The 21,620-nt window shown below is 49.6% G+C and overlaps 1 protein-coding gene across 4 annotated transcripts; it reads right to left on the minus strand.

Moving 5' to 3' along the window:
• Positions 1–398: 398 nt before the first annotated feature.
• Positions 399–21,182, minus strand: LOC130323569 (zinc finger protein OZF-like). Of its 4 annotated transcripts, XM_056553150.1 has the most exons (5): positions 21,089–21,182; positions 7,893–8,025; positions 5,214–5,309; positions 3,030–3,119; positions 402–1,835 (listed from the first exon to the last, which is right to left on the minus strand). In XM_056553150.1, the coding sequence occupies exons 1-5, from the start codon at positions 21,110–21,112 to the stop codon at positions 652–654; spliced, it is 1,527 nt and encodes a 508-aa protein (XP_056409125.1). In that variant the 5' UTR covers positions 21,113–21,182; the 3' UTR covers positions 402–651. The 4 variants fall into 4 exon arrangements, with proteins under 4 accessions (XP_056409127.1, XP_056409126.1, XP_056409128.1 ...); XM_056553152.1 differs by lacking the exon at positions 5,214–5,309 and having other exon boundaries at positions 399–1,835; XM_056553151.1 differs by lacking the exon at positions 3,030–3,119 and having other exon boundaries at positions 400–1,835.
• Between the last annotated feature and the right edge of the window lie 438 nt (positions 21,183–21,620).

Here is a 21,620-nt window from a genome sequence, read left to right on the forward strand (position 1 = left end):
AGCGTCGGGTCACACCCCGTCAGTCCTTATCATTCCCAGCGTCAGGTCCCACCCCGTCAGTCCGTATCATTCCCAGCGTCGGGTCACACCCAGTCAGTCCCTATCATTCCCAGCGTCGGGTCACACCCCGTCAGTCCGTATCATTCCCAGTGTCGGGTCCAACCCCGTCAGTCCCTATCATTCCCAGCGTCGGGTCACACCCCGTCAGTCCCTATCATTCCCAGCGTCGGGTCCCACCCCGTCAGTCCGTATCATTCCCAGCGTCGGGTCACACCCCGTCAGTCCATATCATTCCCAGCATCGGGTCCCACCCAGTCAGTCCGTATCATTCCCAGCGTCGGGTCACACCCCGTCAGTCCATATCATTCCCAGCGTCAGGTCCCACCCCGTCAGTCCGTATCATTCCCAGCGTCGGGTCCCACCCCGTCAGTCCATATCATTCCCAGCGTCGGGTCCCACCCCGTCAGTCCATATCATTCCCAGCGTCGGGTCACACCACATCAATTCGTATCATTCCCAACGTCTGATTACACCGCGCCTGTCTGCCTCATTCATTTTAGATCACACTGCGCCATTCTGTATCTACAGCTCTATAAATGTCCATAAATCTTGACGAGCTGCTCCTCTCTGCGCCGTACATATGGTCATGTTCTAATCCTCGGAGTGGTTACAGCCCTTCCTGGATAGGCTTCCTGCCCGGTTCCCCCTTGTCAGGGATGGTGCGGTGACTGGTTGGGACACTCTACAGCTGGAGTGCAGCCGCTCACCCGTGTGAATTCTTTGGTGCCGGACCAGGTTGTGCTTCTTGTAGAAGCTTCCACCACACACCAGACACGGGAAGGGCCTCTGCCCACTGTGGATGCTCTTGTGCCGCTCCAGGTTGGGTTTCTGGATAAAAGAGTCTCCACAAACATTGCACCGGAAGGGGCGCTCGCCTGTATGGATCTTCTGGTGCCGGCTCAGGTACTTCCTGCTATTGAATCCTTTGCCACAGTCGTCACATTTGAAGGGCCGATCGCCCGGCACACCGCTGTGGCTTCTCTTATGTGCTTGCAGGTGAGGCTGAGCCCCAAAGCTTCTGCGGCACTGATCACAGGAGAATGGCTTTTCCCCACCGGCACAGCTGCCGTTCTGATGGGCGCGCTGGTGAGTGAGGAGATGTGAACGGCAGGCAAACCCTTTACCACATGCCGGGCAGGCGTATGGTCTCTCTGTAGAGTGAATCAGGTTCTGGTGCCGCAGAAGAGCCTTCCGGTGGGCAAACCTCTGCTGGCATTGGTCACAGGGGAAGGGGGTTTCGCCGGTGTGCCTACGCCTGTGGGTCACCAGGTGCTGTTTACGGCTAAAACTTTTACCGCAGTCAGAACATGTGAAAGGCCTCTCCCCGGTGTGGATGCGGCAGTGCGTGATCAGGTCAGCCTTCCGGTTGAAGCTTTTTCCGCACATGTTACATGAGAAGGGGCGCTCCCCCGTGTGCAGCCGCTGGTGAGTCTGGTAGTTCCCTTTATGGTTAAACTGGATCCCGCAGTATTCACACGAGAACAGCTTCTCCCCTGTGTGGATGCGTTGGTGTCCCACCAGGTGGTGGCGGTAGTGGAATCGTTTGCCACATATCTCACAGGGGTAGGGGCGTTCTCCTCGGTGAGTGCGCTGGTGGCTGGTCAAGTGGGATTTCCGAATGAAGCTGCGGTAACAATCTGAACAGGAATACGGTCTGTCTGCAGGTAAACGGGAGCTCTGCTTGGGTGCCACGTTACTGCCATTAAGGTCCGGCTTCAGCAGATTGGGAGACGGGGCGTCACGTGAAAGACTTTGAGTCACCCGAAAATCCTCACCTGCCAAAGAGAAGACAGGAAGTATGACCAGCAAACACACCATTGTGCGCCCTAACCACCCCCCCCCCCGCAAAACACAAGAGCAACCATTGTGTGCCCTAACTCTCCCCCCCCCGCAAACACAAGAGCAACCATTGTGTGCCCTAACTCTCCCCCCCCCGCAAACACAAGAGCAACCATTGTGTGCCCTAACTCTCCCCCCCCCGCAAACACAAGAGCAACCATTGTGTGCCCTAACCCCCCCCCGCAAACTCCAGAGCAACCATTGTGTGCCCTAACCCCCCCCCGCAAACTCCAGAGCAACCATTGTGTGCCCTAACTCTCCCCCCCCCGCAAACACCAGAGCAACCATTGTGTGCCCTAACTAACCCCCCCCCGCAAACACCAGAGAAACCATTGTGTGCCCTAACTGCCCCCCCCCCCGCAAACACAAGAGCAACCATTGTGTGCCCTAACTCTCCCCCCCCCCGCAAACACAAGAGCAACCATTGTGTGCCCTAACTCTCCCCCCCCCCCGCAAACACAAGAGCAACCATTGTGTGCCCTAACCCGCCCGCCCCCGCAAACACCAGAGCAACCATTGTGTGCCCTAACTAACCCCCCCCCCCCCGCAAACACCAGAGAAACCATTGTGTGCCCTAACCCACCTGCCCGCCCCCGCAAACACCAGAGCAACCATTGTGTGCCCTAACTCCCCCCCCCGCAAACTCCAGAGCAACCATTGTGTGCCCTAACCCGCCCGCCCCCGCAAACACCAGAGCAACCATTGTGTGCCCTAACTAACCCCCCCCCCGCAAACACCAGAGAAACCATTGTGTGCCCTAACCCACCCGCCCGCCCCCGCAAACACCAGAGCAACCATTGTGTGCCCTAACTGCCCCCCCCCCCCGCAAACACCAGAGCAACCAGTGTGCCCTAACCCGCCCGCCCCCGCAAACACCAGAGCAACCATTGTGTGCCCTAACTCCCCCCCCCCGCAAACACAAGAGCAACCATTGTGCGCCCTAACCCCCCCCCCCCGCAAACACCAGAGCAACCATTGTGCGCCCTAACCCCCCCCCCCCCCGCAAACACAAGAGCAACCATTGTGCGCCTTAACTCCCCCCCCCCCCGCAAACACCAGAGCAACCATTGTGTGCCCTCAACCGAGAGGGAGTCCTCACCCTCCCCTACGGGCGCCCCAAGGTTACGCACCTCGATATCCGGTTGGCTCCTCTTGGTCAGACTGCGAGGAGAGCGCCAGGTCCTCATCTTCTTTTATAATAAGGTTTATCTCTGATATCCCTGAGTAAGAGAGAATTAAACTGAACCTGTCGTCAACAAAATCTTTTTATATAATGTAGATTATACCATTATATGTATATTTGTAATATACATTGGTTAAAAAATGTGTATATTTTTGGGTGAAAAAATGCTGTCTTTGCTGCTATTGTATGTGAAGTCCAAATACATGAAGTATGGGCAGGACAAGCAGGGCTCTGTGAAGGCTCCTGGGTTGTCAATCATCCTGATGTGTGAGCCCCGCTTGTCCTCAGTGTACAGAGCCCCCTCAGTGTACAGAGCCCCGCTTGTCCTCAGTGTACAGAGCCCCCTCAGTGTACAGAGCCCCGCTTGTCCTCAGTGTACAGAGCCCCGCGTGTCCTCAGTGTACAGAGCCCCGCGTGTCCTCAGTGTACAGAGCCCCGCGTGTCCTCAGTGTACAGAGCCCCGCGTGTCCTCAGTGTACAGAGCCCCGCGTGTCCTCAGTGTACAGAGCCCCGCGTGTCCTCAGTGTACAGAGCCCCCTCAGTGTAGAGTGCCCCTCTTGTCCTCAGTGCACAGGGCCCCTCTTGTCCTCAGTGCACAGGGCCCCTCTTGTCCTCAGTGCACAGGGCCCCTCTTGTCCTCAGTGCACAGGGCCCCTCTTGTCCTCAGTGCACAGGGCCCCTCTTGTCCTCAGTGCACAGGGCCCCTCTTGTCCTCAGTGCACAGGGCCCCTCTTGTCCTCAGTGCACAGGGCCCCTCTTGTCCTCAGTGCACAGGGCCCCTCTTGTCCTCAGTGCACAGGGCCCCTCTTGTCCTCAGTGCACAGGGCCCCTCTTGTCCTCAGTGCACAGGGCCCCTCTTGTCCTCAGTGCACAGGGCCCCTCTTGTCCTCAGTGCACAGGGCCCTGCTTGTCCACCCCCACTTTCTGTATTTGGACTCCTCATAGAGACACAGGCAATAGCTGCAGGGTCTAAAATATACATATTTTGTAACCAATGTATGATACAAATATACACATAATTGTATTATCTACATAATATAAAAAGTTTTTGTTGATGACAGGTACACTATAAATATATAACCCTTCTTCCTGGCAAAACCCCGGTCACATGACAGAGGACACATTACTACCTGTGCAAAACCCTCCAACCCCAGTCACATGAAAGAACACCTCTGCCCCCGCAAAAAACCCCTCCAACCCCGGTCACATGACAGAGGACACATTACTACCTGTGCAAAACCCTCCAACCCTGGTCACATGACAGAGGACACATTACTACCTGTGCAAAACCCTCCAACCCCAGTCACATGACAGAGGACACATTACTACCTGTGCAAAACCCTCCAACCCCGGTCACATGACAGAGGACACATTACTACCTGTGCAAAACCCTCCAACCCCAGTCACATGACAGAGGACACATTACTACCTGTGCAAAACCCTCCAACCCCGGTCACATGACAGAGGACACATTACTACCTGTGCAAAACCCTTCAACCCCGGTCACATGACAGAGGACACATTACTACCTGTGCAAAACCCTCCAACCCCGGTCACATGACAGGAACATTACTACCTGTGCAAAACCCTCCAACCCCAGTCACATGACAGAGGACACATTACTACCTGTGCAAAACCCTCCAACCCCGGTCACATGACAGAGGACACATTACTACCTGTGCAAAACCCTCCAACCCCAGTCACATGACAGAGGACACATTACTACCTGTGCAAAACCCTTCAACCCCAGTCACATGACATAGGACACATTACTACCTGTGCAAAACCCTTCAACCCCAGTCACATGACAGAGGACACATTACTACCTGTGCAAAACCCTTCAACCCCGGTCACATGACAGAGGACACATTACTACCTGTGCAAAACCCTCCAACCCCGGTCACAGGACACGTCTCTATGCTATGTCTACTCCCATCACAAAACCCCATTTGCATGGTAGGTTTCTCCAGCCGTCTCACCACCTGTCTCCACCCATTGGTTGCTCTCGTGCACCATCACCCTGTTCCTAACCTGTTGGCCCTGTTCACACTCTATATTCCATTTTCATCCATCCATGGCCCTCACTCACTGTTGCCCCCATTTCCCCCTCTCCACCCTCCCTTGCTCTCACCAGTTTGAGACTCTAGGGGCTTCGCTCTTTTTATCCTCATTCTGGATTTCCCTTTGGATTCAAGATTGGATGTATGAACTTTATGGAGCAGAAGACCTGAGGAGACAAGTAAGAGGTCACCTACTGGCCACACCCTCGGAACATGATCCTCTGATTTGGGGAGTAGAGGAGGGAACAGTACGGCAGAGAAGGAACCCTCCCGGACCCATCCCATGGGGAGTCCACCCTCCCGGACCCATCCCATGGGGAGTCCACCCTCCCGGACCCATCCCATGGGGAGTCCACCCTCCCGGACCCATCCCATGGGGAGTCCACCCTCCCGGACCCATCCCATGGGGAGTCCACCCTCCCGGACCCATCCCATGGGGAGTCCACCCTCCCGGACCCATCCCATGGGGAGTCCACCCTCCCGGACCCATCCCATGGGGAGTCCACCCTCCCGGACCCATCCCATGGGGAGTCCACAAGACGTCTGTTAACCCCTTCCTGTGTGGCTTTGAGCCTCTACAATCATCCGTTTTCACCCACACATCCCCCCAGGCCCCGCTCACACACACAATGTCCCCCCTGGCACCGCCCCCACATCTTTACATAGCTGCTCAGTGGTGGAGACCAAGCATTTTGCTTCAAATTTAGACCTAATGTAAGCCTGACATGGATCCGCAGGAGACCCCATGGAAGTCCCCATATCGGCAGGGAGTAGTCACCACCAAAAGGAAAAGTAATTCTTAAGAACGACCAACAACATGTCCCTCAATCAGGGCTGGTGCAAGGATTTTTGCCACCCTCAATAACTGGGGATCAGCTTTAGGGTGGGTTCACACTATGTTTGTAGTGTACGGGTGCCGGCCCGAACCCCATTCATTTCAATGAGCCGACCGGAGTCAAACGATGACTCCAGTCGGCTAGTTTTTGCCCCGTATACGGTTTTCTGACCAGACCATAAACAGTGGTATATAAGGAGGGAGGGCTCGGACCCCACCCGGACCCCCTATATAAGGAAGGAGGGCACTGACCCCACCCGGACCCCTATATAAGGAAGGAGGGCACTGACCCCACCCGGCCCCTCTATATAAGGAAGGAGGGCACTGACCCCACCCGGCCCCTCTATATAAGGAAGGAGGGCACTGACCCCACCCGGCCCCTCTATATAAGGAAGGAGGGCACTGACCCCACCCGGCCCCTCTATATAAGGAAGGAGGGCACTGACCCCACCCGGCCCCTCTATATTAAAGGAAGGAGGGCACTGACCCCACCCGGCCCCTCTATATTAAAGGAAGGAGGGCACTGACCCCACCCGGCCCCTCTATATTAAAGGAAGGAGGGCACTGACCCCACCCGGCCCCTCTATATTAAAGGAAGGAGGGCACTGACCCCACCCGGCCCCTCTTTATTAAAGGAAGGAGGGCTCGGACCCCACCTGGATCCCCTATATAAGGAAGGAGGGCTCGGACCCCACCCGGCCCCTCTATATAAGGAAGGAGGGCACTGACCCCACCCGGCCCCTCTATATAAGGAAGGAGGGCACTGACCCCACCCGGCCCCTCTATATAAGGAAGGAGGGCACTGACCCCACCCGGCCCCTCTATATAAGGAAGGAGGGCACTGACCCCACCCGGCCCCTCTATATTAAAGGAAGGAGGGCACTGACCCCACCCGGCCCCTCTATATTAAAGGAAGGAGGGCACTGACCCCACCCGGCCCCTCTTTATAAAGGAAGGAGGGCTCGGACCCCACCTGGATCCCCTATATAAGGAAGGAGGGCACTGACCCCACCCGGCCCCTCTATATTAAAGGAAGGAGGGCACTGACCCCACCCGGCCCCTCTATATTAAAGGAAGGAGGGCACTGACCCCACCCGGCCCCTCTATATTAAAAGGAAGGAGGGCACTGACCCCACCCGGCCCCTCTTTATTAAAGGAAGGAGGGCTCGGACCCCACCTGGATCCCCTATATAAGGAAGGAGGGCTCGGACCCCACCCGGCCCCTCTATATAAGGAAGGAGGGCACTGACCCCACCCAGCCCCTCTATATAAGGAAGGAGGGCACTGACCCCACCCGGCCCCTCTATATAAGGAAGGAGGGCACTGACCCCACCCGGCCCCTCTATATAAGGAAGGAGGGCACTGACCCCACCCGACCCCTCTATATAAGGAAGGAGGGCACTGACCCCACCCGGCCCCTCTATATAAGGAAGGAGGGCACTGACCCCACCCGGCCCCTCTATATTAAAGGAAGGAGGGCACTGACCCCACCCGGCCCCTCTATATTAAAGGAAGGAGGGCACTGACCCCACCCGGCCCCTCTATATAAGGAAGGAGGGCACTGACCTCACCCGGCCCCTCTATATAAGGAAGGAGGGCACTGACCCCACCCGGCCCCTCTATATAAGGAAGGAGGGCACTGACCCCACCCGGCCCCTCTATATAAGGAAGGAAGGCACTGACCCCACCCGGCCCCTCTATATAAGGAAGGAGGGCACTGACCCCACCCGGTCCCTCTATATAAGGAAGGAGGGCACTGACCCCACCCGGCCCCTCTATATAAGGAAGGAGGGCACTGACCCCACCCGGCCCCTCTATATAAGGAAGGAGGGCACTGACCCCACCCGGCCCCTCTATATAAGGAAGGAGGGCACTGACCCCACCCGGCCCCTCTATATAAGGAAGGACAGCTCACCCACAGAGGTCACCAGCTCATAGTTCTCCATCATGACCTCCTGATACAGGAGCCGCTGCCGAGCATCCAGCCGATCCCACTCCTCCTCCGAGAAATACACCGCCACCTCCTCAAACCTCACCGGACCGGCAACCTGGACACCGCGGGAGAGAAACGGACAAACGTGAGACAGACAGGACCCCACGTGTGACATCACCATATATATTTACCAACAGGCTCACATATTATATATATATATATATATATATATATATATATATATATATATATATATACATACATACACACTGCTCAAAAGAATAAAGGTAACACATAACCAACACAATGTAACTCCAAGTCCCTGACACTTGTGTGAGATCCCACTGTCCACTCAGGAAGAACAATGATTGACAATCAATTTCACATGGAACAGACAACACGTGGAAATTATAGGCAAGACACCCCCAATAAAGGAGTGGTTCTGCAGGCGGTGACCACAGACCACTTCTCAGTTCCTATGCTTCCTGGCTGATGTTTTGGTCACTTTTGAATGCTGGCGGTGCTTTCACTCTAGTGGTAGCATGAGATGGAGTCTACAACCCACACAAGTGGCTCAGGTAGTGCAGCTCATCCAGGATGGCACATCAATGCGAGCTGTGCCAAGAAGGTTGGCTGTGTCTGTCAGCGTAGTGTCCAGAGCATGGAGGCGCTACCAGGAGACAGGTCAGTACATCAGGAGATGTGGAGGAGGCCGTAGGAGGCAACAACCCAGCAGCAGGACCACTACCTCCACCATTGTGCAAGGAGGAGCAGGAGGAGCACTGCCAGAGCCCTGTAAAATGACCTCCAGCAGGACACAAATGTGCATGTGTCCACTCAAACGGTCAGAAACAGACTCCATGAGGGGGTATGAGGGCGTCCACAGGTGGGGGGTGTATGAGGGCCCGACGTCCACAGGTGGGGGTTGTATCAGGGCCCGACGTCCACAGGTGGGGGTTGTATCAGGGCCCGACGTCCACAGGTGGGGATTGTATCAGGGCCCGACGTCCACAGGTGGGGATTGTATCAGGGCCCGACGTCCACAGGTGGGGATTGTATCAGGGCCCGACGTCCACAGGTGGGGGCTGTATGAGGGCCCGACGTCCACAGGTGGGGGCTGTATGAGGGCCCGACGTCCACAGGTGGGGGCTGTATGAGGGCCCGACGTCCACAGGTGGGGGCTGTATGAGGGCCCGACGTCCACAGGTGGGGGCTGTATGAGGGCCCGACGTCCACAGGTGGGGGCTGTATGAGGGCCCGACGTCCACAGGTGGGGGTTGTATGAGGGCCCGACGTCCACAGGTGGGGATTGTATGAGGGCCCGACGTCCACAGGTGGGGGTTGTATGAGGGCTCGACGTCCACAGGTGGGGGTTGTATGAGGGCCCGACGTCCACAAGTGGGGGTTGTATGAGGGCCCGACGTCCACAAGTGGGGGTTGTATGAGGGCCCGACGTCCACAGGTGGGGGTTGTATGAGGGCCCGACGTCCACAGGTGGGGGTTGTATGAGGGCCCGACGTCCACAGGTAGGGGTTGTATGAGGGCCCGACGTCCACAGGTGGGGGTTGTATGAGGGCCCGACGTCCACAGGTGGGGGTTGTATGAGGGCCCGACGTCCACAGGTGGGGGTTGTATGAGGGCCCGACGTCCACAGGTGGGGGTGGTATGAGGGCCCGACGTCCACAGGGGGGGGGGGGGGGGTACAGGGATGTGGGATTACTATCACCCGGGACATGACGCTCCAGGCACCGGGTAGGTGAATTTTTCCGTCCCTTATCCCAGCTTTGGGCAAGCAGGGCCGGACCTGACAAGCGTGGCGGTGCTCAGCAGTCTGTATGGAGCGGCTCCATACTCTGTGGCCCCCGGCTGTTCTCAGTAGCCGGGGGCTGCTGCTAAAGGTAGCCGGAGGACTTACCTCTGTTGCCTGCGGTCCCGTGGCTCTGTTATTGATAGATCCTGGCTGGACTAGGCTCTATCAATGGATCTGCAGAGTACACGGATCAATGGATCACAGAGCACACAGATCAATGGAGTTCAATAGAGCTGATCTAATGATTCCTCCAAAAAGTCTAATAAAGTGTTAAAAAAAAAAAAAAAAAGTTTAGTCACCGTGGAGAACGTTCTGCTGCCTACAACATCCTCCAGCATGACCGTTTGGCGGTGGGTCAGTAATGGTGTGGGGTGGCATTTCTTTGGGGGGCCGCACAGCCCTCCATGTGCTTGCCAGAGGTAGCCTGACTGCCATTAGGTACCGAGACCCTCAGACCCCTTGTGAGACCATATGCTGGTGCGGTTGGCCCTGGGTTCATCATGTGGCTGGAGTGTGTCAGCAGTTCCTACAAGAGGAAGGCATTGATGCTATGGACTGGCCGCCCGTTCCCCTGAATCCGATTGAGCACATCTGGGACGTCTCGCTCCATCCACCACAGACTGTCCAGGAGTTGGCGGCTGCTTTAGTCCAGGTCTGGGAGGACATCCCTCAGGAGACCGTCCTCCACCTCATCAGGATCATGCCCAGGCGTTGTAGGGAGGTCATACGGGCACGTGGAGGCCACACACACTACTGAGCCTCATTGGGACTTGTATTAAGGACATTACATAAAGTTGGATCAGCCTGTAGTGCGGTTTTCCTCTGTGATTTTGAGGGTGACTCCATATCCAGACCTCCAGGGGTTAATGATTTCTATTGATAATTTTTGGTGATTTTGAGGGTGACTCCATATCCAGACCTCCAGGGGTTAATGATTTCCATTGATAATTTTGGTGATTTTGAGGGTGACTCCATATCCAGACCTCCAGGGGTTAATGATTTCCATTGATAATTTTGGTGATTTTGAGGGTGACTCCATATCCAGACCTCCAGGGGTTAATGATTTCCATTGATAATTTTGGTGATTTTGAGGGTGACTCCATATCCAGACCTCCAGGGGTTAATGATTTCTATTGATAATTTTTGGTGATTTTGAGGGTGACTCCATATCCAGACCTCCAGGGGTTAATGATTTCCATTGATTATTTTTGGTGATTTTGAGGGTGACTCCATATCCAGACCTCCAGGGGTTAATGATTTCCATTGATAATTTTGGTGATTTTGAGGGTGACTCCATATCCAGACCTCCAGGGGTTAATGATTTCCATTGATAATTTTGGTGATTTTGAGGGTGACTCCATATCCAGACCTCCAGGGGTTAATGATTTCCATTGATAATTTTGGTGATTTTGAGGGTGACTCCATATCCAGGCCTCCAGGGGTTAATGTTTTCTATTGATCATTTTTGGTGATTTTGAGGGTGACTCCATATCCAGACCTCCAGGGGTTAATGATTTCCATTGATAATTTTGGTGATTTTGAGGGTGACTCCATATCCAGACCTCCAGGGGTTAATGATTTCCATTGATAATTTTGGTGATTTTGAGGGTGACTCCATATCCAGACCTCCAGGGGTTAATGATTTCCATTGATTATTTTTGGTGATTTTGAGGGTGACTCCATATCCAGACCTCCAGGGGTTAATGATTTCCATTGATAATTTTGGTGATTTTGAGGGTGACTCCATATCCAGACCTCCAGGGGTTAATGATTTCCATTGATAATTTTGGTGATTTTGAGGGTGACTCCATATCCAGACCTCCAGGGGTTAATGATTTCCATTGATTATTTTTGGTGATTTTGAGGGTGACTCCATATCCAGACCTCCAGGGGTTAATGATTTCCATTGATAATTTTGGTGATTTTGAGGGTGACTCCATATCCAGACCTCCAGGGGTTAATGATTTCCATTGATAATTTTGGTGATTTTGAGGGTGACTCCATATCCAGACCTCCAGGGGTTAATGATTTCCATTGATAATTTTGGTGATTTTGAGGGTGACTCCATATCCAGACCTCCAGGGGTTAATGATTTCTATTGATATTTTTGGTGATTTTGAGGGTGACTCCATATCCAGACCTCCAGGGGTTAATGATTTCTATTGATATTTTTGGTGATTTTGAGGGTGACTCCATATCCAGACCTCCAGGGGTTAATGATTTCTATTGATATTTTTGGTGATTTTGAGGGTGACTCCATATCCAGACCTCCAGGGGTTAATGATTTCTATTGATAATTTTGGTGATTTTGAGGGTGACTCCATATCCAGACCTCCAGGGGTTAATGATTTCTATTGATATTTTTGGTGATTTTGAGGGTGACTCCATATCCAGACCTCCAGGGGTTAATGATTTCTATTGATATTTTTGGTGATTTTGAGGGTGACTCCATATCCAGACCTCCAGGGGTTAATGATTTCCATTGATAATTTTGGTGATTTTGAGGGTGACTCCATATCCAGACCTCCAGGGGTTAATGATTTCCATTGATTATTTTTGGTGATTTTGAGGGTGACTCCATATCCAGACCTCCAGGGGTTAATGATTTCCATTGATAATTTTGGTGATTTTGAGGGTGACTCCATATCCAGACCTCCAGGGGTTAATGATTTCCATTGATAATTTTGGTGATTTTGAGGGTGACTCCATATCCAGACCTCCAGGGGTTAATGATTTCTATTGATATTTTTGGTGATTTTGAGGGCGACTCCATATCCAGACCTCCAGGGGTTAATGATTTCTATTGATATTTTTGGTGATTTTGAGGGTGACTCCATATCCAGACCTCCAGGGGTTAATGATTTCCATTGATAATTTTTGGTGATTTTGTTGTCACAATCATCTATGTAAAGAGGAAAGGATTTCATACGATTCGTTCATTCAGATCAGGATGTGTTATCTGTAGGGTTTGGGGAGAGTCTAGAATACACACACTGCTGTATACTGCTATATACACCCCACATATACACCGCCGTATACTGCTATATACACCCCACATATACACCGCCGTATACTGCTATATACACCCCACATATACATACACACCGCCGTATACTGCTATATACACCCCACATATACATACACACCGCCGTATACTGCTATATACACCCCACATATACACACACACCTCCGTATACTGCTATATACACCCCACATATACATACACACCGCCGTATACTGCTATATACACCCCACATATACACACACACACCGCCGTATACTGCTATATACACCCCACATATACACCGCCGTATACTGCTATATACACCCCACATATACATACACACCGCCGTATACTGCTATATACACCCCACATATACACCGCCGTATACTGCTATATACACCCCACATATACACCGCCGTATACTGCTATATACACCCCACATATACATACACACCGCCGTATACTGCTATATACACCCCACATATACACCGCCGTATACTGCTATATACACCCCACATATACACACACACCGCCGTATACTGCTATATACACCCCACATATACACCGCCGTATACTGCTATATACACCCCACATATACATACACACCGCCGTATACTGCTATATACACCCCACATATACACCGCCGTATACTGCTATATACACCCCACATATACACACACACCGCCGTATATTGCTATATACACCCCACATATACATACACACACATACACACACCCCACATATACAATACACACACATACACACCCCACATATACATACACACACCGCCGTATACTGCTATATACACCCCACATATACACACACACCGCCGTATACTGCTATATACACCCCACATATACACACACACCGCCGTATACTGCTATATACACCCCACATATACACCGCCGTATACTGCTATATACACCCCACATATACACACACACCGCTGTATACTGCTATATACACCCCACATATACACCGCCGTATACTGCTATATACACCCCACATATACACCGCCGTATACTGCTATATACACCCCACATATACACACACACCGCCGTATACTGCTATATACACCCCACATATACACACACACCGCCGTATACTGCTATATACACCCCACATATACACACACACACCGCCGTATACTGCTATATACACCCAACATATACACACACACCGCTGTATACTGCTATATACACCCCACATATACACCGCCGTATACTGCTATATACACCCCACATATACACCGCCGTATACTGCTATATACACCCCACATATACACACACACCGCCGTATACTGCTATATACACCCAACATATACACACACACCGCTGTATACTGCTATATACACCCCACATATACACACACACCGCCGTATACTGCTATATACACCCCACATATACACACACACCGCCGTATACTGCTATATACACCCCACATATACATACACACCGCCGTATACTGCTATATACACCCCACATATACACCACCGTATACTGCTATATACACCCCACATATACACACACACCGCCGTATACTGCTATATACACCCCACATATACACACACACCGCCGTATACTGCTATATACACCCCACATATACATACACACCGCCGTATACTGCTATATACACCCCACATATACACCGCCGTATACTGCTATATACACCCCACATATACACACACACCGCCGTATACTGCTATATACACCCCACATATACACACACACCGCCGTATACTGCTATATACACCCCACATATACACACACACCGCCGTATACTGCTATATACACCCCACCGCCGTATACTGCTATATACACCCCACATATACACACACACCGCCGTATACTGCTATATACACCCCACATATACACACACACCGCCGTATACTGCTATATACACCCCACATATACATACACACCGCCGTATACTGCTATATACACCCCACATATACACCGCCGTATACTGCTATATACACCCCACATATACACACACACCGCCGTATACTGCTATATACACCCCACATATACACACACACCGCCGTATACTGCTATATACACCCCACATATACACCGCCGTATACTGCTATATACACCCCACATATACACACACACCGCCGTATACTGCTATATACACCCCACATATACACCGCCGTATACTGCTATATACACCCCACATATACACACACACCGCCGTATACTGCTATATACACCCCACATATACACCGCCGTATACTGCTATATACACCCCACATATACACCGCCGTATACTGCTATATACACCCCACATATACACACACACCGCCGTATACTGCTATATACACCCAACATATACACACACACCGCTGTATACTGCTATATACACCCCACATATACACACACACCGCCGTATACTGCTATATACACCCCACATATACACACACACCGCCGTATACTGCTATATACACCCCACATATACATACACACCGCCGTATACTGCTATATACACCCCACATATACACCACCGTATACTGCTATATACACCCCACATATACACACACACCGCCGTATACTGCTATATACACCCCACATATACACACACACCGCCGTATACTGCTATATACACCCCACATATACATACACACCGCCGTATACTGCTATATACACCCCACATATACACCGCCGTATACTGCTATATACACCCCACATATACACACACACCGCCGTATACTGCTATATACACCCCACATATACACACACACCGCCGTATACTGCTATATACACCCCACATATACACACACACCGCCGTATACTGCTATATACACCCCACCGCCGTATACTGCTATATACACCCCACATATACACACACACCGCCGTATACTGCTATATACACCCCACATATACACACACACCGCCGTATACTGCTATATACACCCCACATATACATACACACCGCCGTATACTGCTATATACACCCCACATATACACCGCCGTATACTGCTATATACACCCCACATATACACACACACCGCCGTATACTGCTATATACACCCCACATATACACACACACCGCCGTATACTGCTATATACACCCCACATATACACCGCCGTATACTGCTATATACACCCCACATATACACACACACCGCCGTATACTGCTATATACACCCCACATATACACCGCCGTATACTGCTATATACACCCCACATATACACACACACCGCCGTATACTGCTATATACACCCCACATATACACCGCCGTATACTGCTATATACACCCCACATATACACACACACACACACCGCTGTATACTGCTATATACACCTCACATATACACACACACCGCCGTATACTGCTATATACACCTCACATATACACACACACCGCCGTATACTGCTATATACACCCCACATATACACACACACCGCCGTATACTGCTATATACACCCCACATATACATACACACCGCCGTATACTGCTATATACACCCCACATATACATACACACCGCCGTATACTGCTATATACACCTCACATATACACACACACCGCCGTATACTGCTATATACACCCCACATATACACACACACCGCCGTATACTGCTATATACACCCCACATATACACCGCCGTATACTGCTATATACACCCCACATATACACCGCCGTATACTGCTATATACACCCCACATACACACCGCCGTATACTGCTATATACACCCCACATATACACCGCCGTATACTGCTATATACACCCCACATATACACCGCCGTATACTGCTATATACACCCCACATACACACCGCCGTATACTGCTATATACACCCCACATACACACCGCCGTATACTGCTATATACACCCCACATATACACCGCCGTATACTGCTATATACACCCCACATATACACACACACCGCTGTATACTGCTATATACACCCCACATATACACCGCCGTATACTGCTATATACACCCCACATATACACCGCCGTATACTGCTATATACACCCCACATATACACCGCCGTATACTGCTATATACACCCCACATATACACCGCCGTATACTGCTATATACACCCCACATATACACCGCCGTATACTGCTATATACACCCCACATATACACCGCCGTATACTGCTATATACACCCCACATATACACCGCCGTATACTGCTATATACACCCCACATATACACCGCCGTATACTGCTATATACACCCCACATATACATACACACCGCCGTATACTGCTATATACACCCCACATATACACACACACCGCCGTATACTGCTATATACACCCCACATATACACACACACACACACACCACCGTATACTGCTATATACACCCCACATATACACCGCCATATACTGCTATATACACCCCACATATACACCGCCGTATACTACTATATACACCCCACATATACATACACACCGCCGTATACTGCTATATACACCCAACATATACACACACACCGCCGTATACTGCTATATACACCCCGCCGTATACTGCTATATACACCCCACATATACATACACACCGCCGTATACTGCTATATACACCCCACATATACATACACACACTGCCGTATACTGCTATATACACCCCACATATACATACACACCGCCGTATACTGCTATATACACCCCACATATACATACACACCGCCGTATACTGCTATATACACCCCACATATACATACACACACCGCCGTATACTGCTATATACACCCCACATATACACACACACACCGCCGTATACTGCTATATACACCCCACATATACACCGCCGTATACTGCTATATACACCCCACATATACATACACACCGCCGTATACTGCTATATACACCCCACATATACACCGCCGTATACTGCTATATACACCCCACATATACAGACACACCGCTGTATACTGCTATATACACCCAACATATACACCGCTGTATACTGCTATATACACCCCACATATACACACACACCGCCGTATACTGCTATATACACCCCACATATACACCGCCGTATACTGCTATATACACCCCACATATACACACACACACACCGCCGTATACTGCTATATACACCCCACATATACACACACACCGCCGTATACTGCTATATACACCCCACATATACACACACACCGCTGTATACTGCTATATACACCCCACATATACACACACACCGCCGTATACTGCTATATACACCCCACATACACACACACCGCCGTATACTGCTATATACACCCAACATATACACACACACCGCCGTATACTGCTATATACACCCCACATATACACACACACCGCCGTATACTGCTATATACACCCCACATATACACACACACCGCTGTATACTGCTATATACACCCCACATATACACACACACCGCCGTATACTGCTATATACACCCCACATATACACACACACCGCCGTATACTGCTATATACACCCCACATATACACACACACCGCCGTATACTGCTATATACACCCCACATATACACACACACCGCTGTATACTGCTATATACACCCAACATATACACACACACCGCTGTATACTGCTATATACACCCCACATATACACCGCCGTATACTGCTATATACACCCCACATATACACCGCCGTATACTGCTATATACACCCCACATATACACACACACACACCGCCGTATACTGCTATATACACCCCACATATACACACACACCGCCGTATACTGCTATATACACCCCACATATACACACACACCGCCGTATACTGCTATATACACCCCACATATACACACACACCGCCGTATACTGCTATATACACCCCACATATACACACACACCGCCGTATACTGCTATATACACCCCACATATACATACACACCGCCGTATACTGCTATATACACCCCACATATACACCGCCGTATACTGCTATATACACCCCACATATACATACACACACCGCCGTATACTGCTATATACACCCCACATACACACCGCCGTATACTGCTATATACACCCCACATATACACACACACACACCGCCGTATACTGCTATATACACCCCACATATACACACACACACCGCCGTATACTGCTATATACACCCCACATATACACACACACACCGCCGTATACTGCTATATACACCCCACATATACACACACACACCGCCGTATACTGCTATATACACCCCACATATACACACACACACCGCCGTATACTGCTATATACACCCCACATATACACACACACACCGCCGTATACTGCTATATACACCCCACATATACACACACACACCGCCGTATACTGCTATATACACCCCACATATACACACACACACCGCCGTATACTGCTATATACACCCCACATATACACACACACACCGCCGTATACTGCTATATACACCCCACATATACACACACACACCGCCGTATACTGCTATATACACCCCACATATACACACACACACCGCCGTATACTGCTATATACACCCCACATATACACACACACACCGCCGTATACTGCTATATACACCCCACATATACACACACACACCGCCGTATACTGCTATATACACCCCACATATACACACACACACCGCCGTATACTGCTATATACACCCCACATATACACACACACACCGCCGTATACTGCTATATACACCCCACATATACACACACACACCGCCGTATACTGCTATATACACCCCACATATACACACACACCGCTGTATACTGCTATATACACCCCACATATACACACACACACCGCCGTATACTGCTATATACACCCCACATATACATTACACACACATACACACACCCCACATATACAATACACACACATACACACCCCACATATACAATACACATATACATTACACACACCCCACATATACAATACACACATATACACACCCCACATATACATTACACACACCCCACATATACATTACACACACATACACACACCCCACATATACATTACACACACCCCACATATACATTACACACACATACACACACCCCACATATACATTACACACACATACACACCCCACATATACATACACACACCGCCGTATACTGCTATATACACCCCACATATACATACACACCGCCGTATACTGCTATATACACCCCACATATACACACACACACCGCCGTATACTGCTATATACACCCCACATATACATTACACACACATACACACACCCCACATATACAATACACATATATATACACCCCACATATACAATACACATATATATACACCCCACATATACAATACACATATATATACACCCCACATATACAATACACATATATATACACCCCACATATACAATACACATATATATACACCCCACATATACATTACACACATAAACACACCCCACATATACAATACACATATATATACACCCCACATATACAATACACATATATATACACCCCACATATACAATACACATATATATACACCCCACATATACAATACACATATATATACACCCCACATATACAATACACATATATATACACCCCACATATACAATACACATATATATACACATATATATACACCCCACATATACAATACACATATATATATACACCCCACATATACAATACACATATATATACACCCCACATATATATACACCCCACATATACAATACACATATATATACACCCCACATATACAATACACATATATATACACCCCACATATACAATACACATATATATACACCCCACATATACAATACACATATATATACACCCCACATATACAATACACATATATATACACCCCACATATACAATACACATATATATACACATATATATACACCCCACATATACAATACACATATATATACACCCCACATATACAATACACATATATATACACCCCACATATACAATACACATATATATACACCCCACATATACAATACACATATATATACACATATATATACACCCCACATATACAATACACATATATATACACCCCACATATACAATACACATATATATACACCCCACATATACAATACACATATATATACACCCCACATATACAATACACATATATATACACCCCACATATACAATACACATATATATATACACCCCACATATACAATACATATATATACACCCCACATATACAATACATATATATACACCCCACATATACATTACACATATAGAATACATATATATACACCCCACATATACATTACACATATAGAATACATATACATACACCCCACATATATATACACCCCCCACATATACATTACATATACCCCCCCCATATACATTACATATATATACACCCCACATATACATTACACATATAGAATCCACCTCTATCCCTCTCTCACCTCCTCCCGCCCCGGAGCCGCCATCTTCCGCCCTCAGCCCCGAACACTCCGCACCGGCTCCGGGCAGCTCTAGGGGCAAAGCATTATGGGAGGGTGGGAGGAGTCTGAGCGACAGATAGACACGCCCACACCTGTCATAAACACAGCTGGGACCACGCCTCTCCCATTGCAGTCTTCTATTCAGCCCCTCCTCTGTCACGTCTCCGTAAGACACGCCCTTTACATGACTCACCACTCCAGGACACGCCCAGCACATGAGAAACCATTGCGAGAAACGCCCCCAATCAGACTCCTCCTGTAGGACACGCCCCACCATGAATCTGCAGGACACGCCCCCGGCTGTTACAGCGTTGAGGGGGCGGAGAATGGGCGGAGCTTCGTCCTCCTGATCTAACCGGTCTCCCTGGGTGTAATGACCGGTCATAGAAGGAGCCTAAAGGGGATGTGCGATATATGTGCGATATATGTGCGATATATGTGCGATATATGTGGGATATATGTGGGATATATGTGGGATATATGTGGGATATAT

This window comes from Hyla sarda, unplaced genomic scaffold, assembly GCF_029499605.1.
Source record: "Hyla sarda isolate aHylSar1 unplaced genomic scaffold, aHylSar1.hap1 scaffold_251, whole genome shotgun sequence".
Classification (NCBI taxonomy): domain Eukaryota; kingdom Metazoa; phylum Chordata; class Amphibia; order Anura; family Hylidae; genus Hyla; species Hyla sarda.

Coding starts and splice junctions, on each gene's coding strand:
- LOC130323569 (XM_056553150.1), bottom strand. CDS start 21,112: ATGGCGGCTCCGGGGCGGGAGGAG. Junction 8,026..21,088: donor CGGCTCCGGGGCGGGAGGAG/GTGAGAGAGGGA, acceptor CGCGGTGTCCAG/GTTGCCGGTCCGGTGAGGTT. Junction 5,310..7,892: donor TGAGCTGGTGACCTCTGTGG/GTGAGCTGTCCT, acceptor TTGTCTCCTCAG/GTCTTCTGCTCCATAAAGTT.